Here is a 12,017-nt window from a genome sequence, read left to right as displayed (position 1 = left end):
GGGTACCAAATATGTTGCCGGGGAAAGGGTTAAAAACACCCTACAGAGTTCATATATAATTGTATTAAACTGGTAAGACCATGTACCGACATAACATTTTTTTAAAACAAGTTTAGAACAGAAAATTGAAAAAAAAAAGTTTGTTAAAAAGTCGAAATGGAATTTACCTTGTTTCACAGTTCATCAAAAATTAGGTGTGTGATTACATGGGCTATGCAGAAAGGAAGTGAAGCCTAAACTAAAAGATTTCCCTAAAATTATTGAATGGTTAGTATAAAAAAGCCCATGATGAAATATAACCCAAATAATTTGTCAGCAAAAAAAATGTTCTAAAGTTCTACTAAAGAAAAAAAAATATAATGCAGCTATATTTCTAATACTGCAAGCATTAAAGTAATGTGAATTAACAATTTTAAGTTACTTATCTAAAATAAATATCTATAAGCCCAATAATTAGTAAAAAGTTGTATAGTGAAAAGACAACGGACTCTCATTTTCTAAATAACTACAGAATTTGTTAACAAACATGAAATATATATTACGCTGATAAGTAGTTAAATCTTCTCACAAACGAAATTACAGAGTAGATTATTTTAAGTAGCGTTGGCTTTAATGTTATTAAGTTGTAATATATTTTCTTGTCATCTCCATGTAGTCTAAGTCTGCAGGGAGATAACTCTTGCCTCACATTTTGATGGAGTAAAGACAATGATCTCTGGGCTGTTTACGCCCCTTAACCCTGAAACAAAGCCCCCACTTAATTTCTATATTGAGTGGCTAACAGCTTCCTTCTGTTAAAAGTCAGTAGTACACCAGCATACAGTAACCAGCTTTTTCCTCAAATGATGCAAACAGCTGAGAGGGCAATGTACTCCAGGTTAAAGATTCTATGCTCGTCTGAAATGGCTTGAAACTGCTTTCATTTTAAACTTCCAGGTGGTGAATTAAACTGTCATCAAAATTTCCACTTCATATGTTCTATGTTTATGCTACTTATAATAAGAATGAAACAGAACTAGTACATTATGTTATAACAGATATTTGGTCACCCAGTTCTGTATATTTCACACAATGTAAGATGTACATACATGCAGAGATACCCTTTTAGTCGGTCAATAGTTTACAAGATATATTTTAATGACATTCTCGACAGTTAAAAAATAATTTAAAACTAAAATCTAAATTTTTGAACATTAAATTTCTGTTTTTGATTTGAAATAAAAAAAAATGAAAAAAAAAAGTTTAAATGTATTAGTCAAATAATGAAAATCTTGTTTTAAAACATCAACATACACCTTAGGAAATAAATACACCAAATAAATTTGACTTGCAAATTCTTCATATTTTCTGTACATTTCATAAAGTTTTTAATAATACTTGTTTTTTCTTTCAATTTGATGGACTAAACTAATAACTATGTAAGTTCTGGATGAAACAGCACTGTCTTCTGTTATCTGTCACATGTCCCATATCAGTGCAATAACCATCCATTAATCATCGGACAACATTACAATCACACAAAAAACTGTTAAACAGAACCTCTCGTCTCCCATATCCAACACTGTGCGGGCAGCAAGATGCTAATTGGCTGTAAATGTTGTCATACAATGAAGCAAAAAATAATGTGTCATCTCAAGAATAAATAAAAATAACATTTCAATAAACAAATGTGTGATTAACAAATAATGCTGGGGGTATGAGAAATGTGAATATCTGTGAATAAAAAAAATGTAGTCTTATTTCATACAAATTCTTGTTATTTTTTAAAATTTCCTATACAGGTTATTAATAGAAATATAATAAAATAGGCATTCAATGATATACAAGAAGAAAAGAAAAAAAATTAGCAGGTAAAGCAATGATATTCTGCGTGTTTAATAAGCTGCCCAAAAGTATGTTGCCATGCTGGGTAAAATAAAAACTAGGAAGAGATTTGTGTATGTTCTAATTCAAACTGGTAGAGGCTTTAATATTTATTTAGATGGGTCGCAAACAAAGGTAATATACACAAAGATGTATTGTGATGGTAATGATTAATTACTTATAGTAATTAAACTATGATTATTCTCTAGAAATAAAATGGCTACTTTTATTATTATTATTAAAAATGTACTTTGTGGGTTTAATTCTTTAAAAAAAAAGTCCTAGTTTATAGAAAATTAATAACAAATGTTACTTGTAATAAATGCTTTTAAATAATTTTCTAAAAAATATGTTTAACTAAGTTTAGATATTAATTTATGCACTAGAAATTTGTTGCACTTCTTTTGATAAATAACATCAGTTTCTTAAACTGTTTATTATTAGCTCTACATTTAAAAAAATTAATACTTATTACAACATGTTCTCTATTTTTCACTAATCTGATATTAAAATTATTTAAGATTCTAATCAACATTATTTTCAGGTTGATCTGAGGAAGAATTAAGGTATCAACAATTAGCTCCATAAATCATGTGTATATACAAAAGTTATTTAAACAATGGTTTAACTGTCTAGTATTAGATGAATTAAGCGGGTCATTTTTTTAATTAGATCAAACTTGGTCCGCAGAATAAATTGGGCCAACTCAATTATGGACTTCAGATTTCCTTGACAGAACTAAATGACAATTTAGATTTATCCCAGTCATGCAGGGCAGATAAAGAAGCCAGTCAATTTTTTAAACAGCTGTTTTTTTTTTCACCATTATGTAACAAAACTAACATTGTAAGAGCATGTAATTTAATTATTCTAAAAAAAAAAAAAAGAAAAACTGTATTCATCTAAAACTAATAATCCAAGTAAATAACTAGATCAGATATATATGTTACACAATTCTCATTCATCCTCTATAATTTAAGTAGTTACAATTTAATACTTTTTTTAAAAACATAAACCATTAGAATTATTTTTTGTAAATATATTTTTAAACACAGATTTGATTTTTAAAATTTGATTCCCATTTTTAGTTTCACAGAATTTTCACTTTTTTTTTTATATTTAGTCCAAAATATTTTAAAACATACATTTCCACTCTAAAATAAGTTACTTCATTAAAAGAATCAAAATCATCCAAATTTCCATAAATAACACATGTCTACATCTTCCATGCTTGAGTTAACCTTTACCATTTATCCCATGCTCGTTTATACTCCTGGACCTGCCAAAGCTCATGCCTGCCTGTGAAGCCCCTTTGTTTGAGCCCATCTGAAGCCCAATGACAGACTGACCAGCGTTCAGTGTCTCGGGGCTGAAGTTACGGGGGTTCTGTTCTGCCTCTTTGGCTCCTAATGCTGGGCCGTCATAACCCACTTTTTGTGCCTGGGAAATTATTTATCAAAATGTTAGAAATATTCAAGTTCTTGCAGTTTAATCAAACATTTACAGAATTTTTTTTCTAAATTTCTTATTATTGGCATCGTGACTGTTCATGAAAAGAAGATCAGAAGGATTACGGTAGTGATCACAATGTCAAGAACGGTTTTGTTTCAAGTCTACCCAGTAGTTGTAAGGCCTTTTCATAATGGCTGCTTTGAATATCATCAAAGTTGCAATGTAATATTCATTGTTTCTATGAGAAAATATGACTGCTAATCTCTATGATTATTATCTTTTTTGACTCAAACATATCCAGCTATACTGGGTACCTGATTTAATATTTTTGCACTTGCCATACAATACTAGTGTAGTTATACAAAAACTGATTTTCTGTTAATTTAAAAGCCATCAGGGCTAAGCGTTATATTACCTCCAAAAATAATTTTGTTTTAATTTGATTTAAAACATTCAAGATATTAATTAAATGTTTAAATTATTTTATTATATTTGATGTTTACTGAACGAAAGATTTCAATTAGTTGTAGAGGCCATCAATTTTGAAAGATATTTTACTTTAAATTAAAATAATTGTATTTTGATATTTTAAAAACTTAAAAGTTCACATCAATGTAGCTGAAAAATTAATTGAAGAAATAAAAAAAAATGGATTAAAAAAAACTTATGAATAAAATGGTGGTGTACTATTGGTAAGAAAAAATTCCACATAACTGACCTTTCTACCCAGAGCAAAGATACAATTGACTACTTGGACCATATTCATTTTATCATACAGATCTACAGTTTGAAACAGGTCAGTTTTGGACACGCCTAATTTTTCACACGCTTCAAGGAAGTTGCTGACATTCTCCATCTGTAGGAAAGGCATTTTCTTGGACGTGTTTACTTTTTTGGTCATTGACCCTGGTTTGATCTTGTTGATTAGTCTGGAAAATATAATTAAATAATTTAAACAGGAAAAAGTGAGGACTTGGTCAAGAGGTCAGTTGACTGACCACAATGCTGTCCAAAAGATATCTAAGAGCAGTAACATGTAACAATGACATTTTGGGGAGAGCAACAGTGTCAAGCAAATTTGATGGCCTAAAACCATCGGAAATGAGGTACAAGGGCAATGAACAAATCAACTGCCAGATGAAGAATAGATCCTCCAGAGAAAATGGAGATGGATTGGCCATACACTTAGGAAGCATGTATCCAGCATAACCAGACAGGCCCTCACCTGGAATCCATAGGGCGAAAGGAAGAGAAGCACAGCAAGAAAGACCTGAGAGTGGACCTGGGAGAAGACACCAAGAAGATTGAATACACCTGGGGACAGTTGGAGAGACTAGCACAGAACAGAGATCAGAGTTTCTTCCATTTCTTCCAGGCATCTCTCCAAAAAAGTTTTACCCCCCCCCCCCCCCCCCCCCCCGAACGAAATTTATATAATTTATATAGAAAATATATACTTTTAACAGTGTCCGCCCCCCCCCCCCCCCCCGGAGAAAAAAGTCTGGAAGAAACACTGACAAAGATGCCTGGAAAGCTCATGTCAGTGGCTTATGTCCCAGGAGAACAACAGGCTAACCTAATAGTGGCAAGGCATACAGCTGAACATATTAGTTTATTACCAGTGCTGAAAGATGAAAATGAATTCTACTTTAAGTGAACTGTGAAAAACTAGACCTGATTAAAAAGATTATTTAAAGACATATGAATATTATTTTTCCTTGCTTTTTTGCCCACATGGGGCAGAAGTATTGGATCTTGGAATATGTAGGGAATAGTGCTGCGTTTCTTTCCGTAAAGCTGAGTGGACTCAGGGACGTCATGCAGTCAAAGAGTCCAAACCAAGATCCAAACTTAAAACCTTCAGGGTAGCTGACTAATGTTCTACCATTCGACCACACCATCCTTATTTAAGATTACAAAACCTTTAAAAAAAAAAACTTTTTAAAATGTAAATCTTAAGCCAATGTACCCAACCTACTAGCATAAAATGACACCATCCTTATTTGGGATTACAAAACCTTTAAAAATATAAAATTTTAAAATGTAAATCTTTAGCCAATGTACCCAACCTACTAGCATAAAATGACACCATCCTTATTTGGGATTATAAACCTTTAAAAAAAAAAATTTTTAAAATCTTTAGCCAATGTACCCAACCTACTAGCATAAAATGACACCATCCTTATTTGGGATTACAAAACCTTTAAAAAAATAAATTTAAAAAAACTTTAGACAATGTACCCAACCTACTTGCATAAAATGACACCATCCTTATTTGGGATTACAAAACCTTTAAAAAAATAAATTTAAAAAAACTTTAGACAATGTACCCAACCTACTTGCATAAAATGACACCATCCTTATTTTGGGATTACAAAACTTTAAAAAAAATAAATTTTTTTAAAATGTAAACCTTTAGCCGATGTAAGGAACCTACTTGCATAAAATGACACCATCCTTATTTGGGATTACAAAACTTAAAAAAAATAAAAATATTTAAATGTAAAACTTTAACCGATGTACCCAACCTACTTGCATAAAGTGACACCATCCTTCAACACGGCCTGGAACTTGTCCATCCCTAATGGTACACTGCTGTCTTCATCTGGCTGTCATGACATGGGAGATAACAGCTAGTCAATTAGGAGCATTGATACAGAGTAATGGGACAATGACATAGAATAAAGGGGAAATTACATAGAGTAATGGGGAAATTACATACAATAATGGGGCGATTATGTAAAAGTAATGGGGATATTTCATAGAGTAATGGGGTAATTACACAGTAATGTGACAAATTAGCAAAACCAATTAAGATAAACATATTTTTTTAAAAACCCTTTAAAAAAAAATCATTTACCAATTATTTTTGGAAAAGTGTATGTCAAATTGTGTATATAGATCTAAATTGAGAAAAAAAAATGTCTAACTTAACTGGATTCTCATGTCAAAAACAAGAATTCTGTGTCAAAACAATTGTTTTGTTTATATCCCTGATGTAATGAAAGGTGTCAAAAATAATTTTTTTTTCTGTACAAAAATGGCCTACAGAGAGGGGTTTACCTAACTAATAAATCAGAAACAATCGTGGACCATCAGGTTTAAAAAAAGGAAGTTTACTTTACTAATCGTTATGTTATTACCAGAAGGCAGATTGAAAAATGTCTTGCTGCGAGGGGTTCACATATTACTAATACATAAAATACAATTGTTATGTTAGTACCAGAAGGCATTTTAAAAATGTCCTACTACGTGGGGTTCACATAACTATTACATAAAATAACAATTGTTATGTTAGTACTAGAATGCTGGGTACACAAAAACTTACTGCAAGAGGTTCCCCTAACACTGCCTCCATCCACAGTCTGGCCTCCTGTTCCAGCCCTACATCATACTTGCTGGCTATCTACAGGAGAAAACATCAATCATATATCAACCTACATCATACTTGCTGGTTATCTATGGGAGAAAACATCAATCAATCATTTATCTCAGGTCGCACCAGCTCAGAAGGGAAACACTAGGGGTAGAATGACTAGACTTGTGCTAACCACTGTCAGGGGTATTGAAACTCCCCTTCTATGGAGCCCCATGATGACTAGACAGTGGCAGAGAGTGGTGTTTTGCTAACCCCCATGTAACCCCAAATAAAAAAAAAATGTTTTACATAAATTACAGCTATGGGCTTAAGTAGGCTCGTGATGTTTAGAATTTTAAATGTTATAGAAAAAAAAAGATTTTTCTTAGCAAAAATTGTTATTAAAAATACACACACATTAAATATATATATATAAATTACATAATAAAAATTATGATAATAAGGAAGGTAATCGTGTCATACTCATAAATACTTACCTTTCTGCTTATCTCCCCTGTAAGTCCGTATCCCCTAGGCCTTGTAGCCATGACCAACTGCAAGAAAATCAAGGACATTAATTTAACTGATCATCATTAACTCTTTTTAAAAACCACTTATAACCACCAACATATTTTCGTGGGGAGGGGGGGGGACAACTCTCTGGGGGGGGGGGGACACTGGTAAAAGTATGTTTTCTATATAAATTCCATTTCGTTCGGGGGGGAGGGGGGGGAGGGGGGTGGGGGGGCGGAGCCTGTCCGAAGAGATGCCTGGAAGAAACTCTGTGTATATGATATAGTAAGCGAAAATTACAAGGACGTTAGAAATTGTACTTTAAAGACAGACGCGGCACATCTGGGAGTGTTTTGTAGGCGGGCCAGTGAGCACTTGTTAAGCACGTGAACTTGGGACAGGCTGGAAGTGTGAGCCGTGATACACGCTGGTAGAGTTACAGGGTGGGAGGGTCCATGGGTAGAGTTACAGGGGGAGTGGGTCCATGGGTAGAGTTACAGGGTGAAAGGGTCCATGGGTAGATTTATGGGAGAGACGTGTGGGTGGAGCGGGTTAAGAAAGTCTGTACAAGTCAGATCGCCCCAGCGGAGAACCGAGAAGATAAAGAAATTTGGAGTCTTAAAAACTTAACACGGCATCTTTATTTTTAGACAACTATGAATTTAGGGCATGTAGACAAATTTTAAAATTTTAGACTTTAGACCGTAGTATAGCATATAAACAAGAAAAGACCATTTAATGAATATTGAATATCGGGCTTATCTTTGTATTACCACCCCCCCCCCCCCCCCGTTAATTTCTTCAACTTGGTTTTAGCCACACTCGTTTTCTATTTGCTACGTGTCTGCTGTACACGACTCCCACGCTTTCTATTTGGTAGATATCCCCCCCCAATATCTTCTAGATCTATCTGATACATGTCTGTAGCGCCCCCCCCCCCCACCCCACACACACAGGGCCATGAGTGGCCATACCCCTACACCCAGCGTTGGCCACGTTCAGGCTGCCATAACCCCCACCACTGCGGAAGTCGTTTATCGGAGTTATCTGCCCTTGTCCTCGAGGCCTGCTGGAGTTATCTTCCCTTTTCCTCACAGTGAGCTGCCTTATCATCAAGGTCATTAGCCACTGGTCGACCGCATCAACGAGAGATCCGTTGGCGGAGGGTACATTCTTGTATGCGGTAGATAACGGTTCACGGTACTTCTAACAACATGAGAATCACTGGTCAATATCTAACAACATGAGAGTCACTGGCCAACATTTCACAGTATGAGAGTCACTGGTCACCGACACCAACATCAGAGTCACTGGACAAAATCTAACATGAGAGTCAGTGGCTCAATACGCATCTAAGATGAGAGTCACTGGCCAACATATTAAAAAAATGTGGGGGGGGGGGGGGCGGACACTGTTAAAAGTATATATTTTCTATATAAATTCCATTTTGTTCGTGGGGCGGTAGACTTCCCCCCACCCCCGAAGAGATGCCTGGAAGTAACTCTGTACTCATCTAACAGAATATGAGAGCAACTGGACTACATCCCACAACATAAGAGTCACTCGTCCACATCTAATAATATGAGAGTCACTGGCCAAATACTCATCCAGTGTTTCTTCCAGACTTTTTTCTCCGGGGGGGGGGGGGGGGCGGACACTGTTGAAACGTATTTTCTATATAAATTCCATTTTGTTCGGGGGGCGGTAAACTTCCCCTCCCCCCCCCCCCCCCCAACCGAAGAGATGCCTAGAAGAAACTCTGTACTCATCTAACAACAAGAGAGTCAGTGGCAAACATGTTATGAGTCACTGGCCCACATCTAACAACCTAATTTACTGGACAACATGTATCAACTTGAGAGTCACTGGCCAAATACTCATCTCACTACATGAGAGTCAGTGGCCCTTATTTCACAACATGAGAGTCAGAGCCTCACATTTCACAACATTAGAGTCACTGGACAACATCTCACAAGAAGGGAGCCACAGGCCCACATCTTACATTAGTCGCTGTTCCACAACTAACAACATGAGAACCGCTGAAGCCTGATTAAACCCCCGCCTTATCTGACCAGCAGTAAACAAACCTGTTGACGGATAACGCTTGGACATGGGGTCATAATCCAGCTCCTGGGTTGCTCAGGGATTGGGTGGTCAACATTCCTCCCAGAATTCTGTGCATAGCGCGCGGGCGTTGTGTGGGGGAAATGACCGGTTTGAAATTTAGCTCATTCAATACGTTGGTAGATTTGTTGTAAGACTGAATAACTAGCTCTACGTCTGTGAAGTGTGTTAGAGCTCTATAATCAACTCTTAAAGTAAAGCCTTTTTATGCATACATGTTAAATTATTAATTTATGCTTTTTTTTTCAAAGTATGGATCTTTTGCACCCTAATATAAGTCGTTAAACCTGCATATATCGGCCCAACGTTCCCTATAAAGACAAAAATTAAATGCTAGTGTGCAGCGTGTATTTAGTGTGCACGCTGTTCGATAAGTCTGATATAAGTATTAGGATACAGGCCTATTTCTTTTATAAAATAATAGCGCGGCATGCTCAGACCCGCGCATCTTAGAGGGAACATTGCTCAGGCCCCTAAATTTTGCCTATGTCCCTCGACTTAATATTATGCTTGCATATGGCCCACATTAATCATTATGTTGATCACATAATGGGCCATGAATTTCCCCCAGTGCTTCTGAAAATCCCCAAGAAAAAACATGATGATTGATGTATTAACACTGCATATAGTATACAAACTAAAGTTTTATAGTTGTTTTGGATCTTATCCAGATAAGTCCAGCCACTAATGCAAAATGTTGAGTCCCACCTTTTTAATGCCAGCTACATTCTGATGTCTACACCTTTGAATATATACACGCCATAAAACACCTCTAGCATTAGAGTTAAGGTTAGGATTAGAGTTAAGATTAGGTTTAAGGTTAGGATAAGGGTTAGGGTTAAAAGCTACAAATAAAAGTTTCATATCCTCTTTTGTTCTAATCTTTTTTTTGTGTGGCGGTGGGTTACATTTTTTTGGCGGGGCTCATCTGGAAAAAGATCCTTTATTTTTTTATACTAAACACACACATCCATCCATTACATATAAAATAACGCATGTTAATGTTCCGACCAATATCTGTCAGACCCTCATGTATGAGCTTCAGTCTTTGTATTTGTCCAATGTCGGACGTTTTTTTTAAACTGGACCGAGAACTGGACATTCCTTCCATGACACCGTTCAAACAGGCCCATATAAGACAACAAACTCGGCAAGTTGGACGAATGTCTTACACTGGACAATCTAAACAACGACGCGTGCTGTCTGGTCAAGAATAGCCCTGGTCTAGACATGCGCACTAGCACAGGAAACACAAGGGCGTGTGTTCATGTAGATCACACGAGTGTTGGTGTTAAGAGTTGGTAGTTTGCGTCACATTAAACATTACCTGATTCCAGAGGCGTAGCTAGGGGAGGGCGGATGGGGCGGCCGCCCCTGGGCGCCAACCTAAGAAGGGGGGGGGGGCGTCGAACGCGGTAGGAATTTTTATTTTTAAAAAGCTCATTTTGAGCTACGTTACTTAATTATCCAACGTCGAAGGTAAAATACTGTAACTTAACCTTACAGGCTTATGTAACTGTTTTCAACATCAATTGAGTGCAGTGGCGTAGGCAGGAGGGTTAGGGGGGGTCAGAACCCCCCCCCCCCCTATAGACCCCTCGGTAGATACATAAAGGTTGAGCGGGGGGTACAAAATCGAAAGTCTTGAGGGGGGTGCAAATGAAAAGTTTGAGAGGGGGGTGCAAATCAAAAGTTTGTACTCGGGGGCCGGGGAGGGACGCTTCGCCTCTGATATACATTTATAATGCGGGGAAAAAAATTGACCCCCCCCCCCCCCCCCCCCATTAGACGATCCTGGCTACGCCACTGATTGTGTGACAACAACATAAATGCCGTTAAGCGATAGTGCCTGGTAAAAATCGCCCTCGACCTTTCCTAATTGGGGGGGGGGGGGCAGCAAGTAAAATCAAATCAAGGCACACTTTGTTTAGTTAGCTAGACGGAAAACCCCGATCTAAAATAAGCATGACACAAAAATACCGTGACTTTCTCAGGAGAAAGGGATGTTTGTTTAGAGATTTTTATGTAGAAAAAAAAAAAACAACATGAAAACAACGACGGCCTAGTTCATTTTTAAATGTCCAAATATAGGCCTATCATTTATAGACATTTTAAAATATGATCTATACGTAGAATTATGTGGTTGAAAGTGGTTGTTTTGGAGCTATTCACAAACTTTGTGATGATTACAAGAAATGATTTCGGCGTTTGCATGACCAGAATGTGTAAATAATTAACATAATGAGACACGGTAATTAAGTTAATTGTTTGGTTGAATGTCAACCTGGTGTTTGGTCCGAGCTGTTAATGATTTATGTTCAATAGATATTTGGCTTAGTGGATGACTGGGTAATGGTTCGTGTGTGACGTGTTTGTATGCAGGGTTTATGAGGCATCTCAGACGAGGTAGGAAAAAAAATGTAATTAGAAAAATTAAAAATACATAATTTAACTCGTGAACCCCCCCCCCCCCTCGCCCCACACAAAGGTGGAATTTTTAAATTCAAGTATCCCCCCCCCCCTCTCTCTCTCTCCTAGAAATACGTCTGAAAGAAATCCAGTGTGTATGGATTGACAGAGTTTTTTGAATGTTTGTTGAATATAGATGTGAATTGTTTATTTTTTGAATGTTTGTTGAATATAGATGTGAATTGTTTATTTTTTGAATGTTTGTTGAATATAGATGTGAATTGTTCATTTTTTGAAT

The 12,017-nt window shown here is 36.3% G+C and overlaps 1 protein-coding gene across 1 annotated transcript in view; it reads right to left on the bottom strand.

The window, feature by feature from the left end:
- Nucleotides 1-176: 176 nt before the first annotated feature.
- LOC131942886 (myophilin-like) overlaps nt 177-12,017 on the bottom strand; it is a 58,106-nt gene continuing 46,265 nt past the window's right edge. Inside the window, exons 3-8 of the mRNA XM_059302851.1 lie at nt 7,171-7,227; nt 6,644-6,721; nt 5,848-5,924; nt 4,034-4,244; nt 3,111-3,303; nt 177-2,413 (exon numbers count right to left, since the gene is read on the bottom strand). Of these exons, the coding sequence (XP_059158834.1) occupies nt 2,388-2,413; nt 3,111-3,303; nt 4,034-4,244; nt 5,848-5,924; nt 6,644-6,721; nt 7,171-7,221 (636 nt within the window). The 5' untranslated portion in view covers nt 7,222-7,227 and the 3' untranslated portion in view covers nt 177-2,387. The remainder of the gene's footprint in view (nt 2,414-3,110; nt 3,304-4,033; nt 4,245-5,847; nt 5,925-6,643; nt 6,722-7,170; nt 7,228-12,017) is intronic.

This window comes from Physella acuta, unplaced genomic scaffold (genome assembly GCF_028476545.2).
Source record: "Physella acuta isolate Inbredline_101_S28 unplaced genomic scaffold, ASM2847654v3 ptg000431l, whole genome shotgun sequence".
NCBI lineage: Eukaryota > Metazoa > Mollusca > Gastropoda > Physidae > Physella > Physella acuta.
The sequence above is the reverse complement of the archived record's forward strand: the minus strand, read 5'-3'. Positions and strand labels throughout refer to the sequence as shown.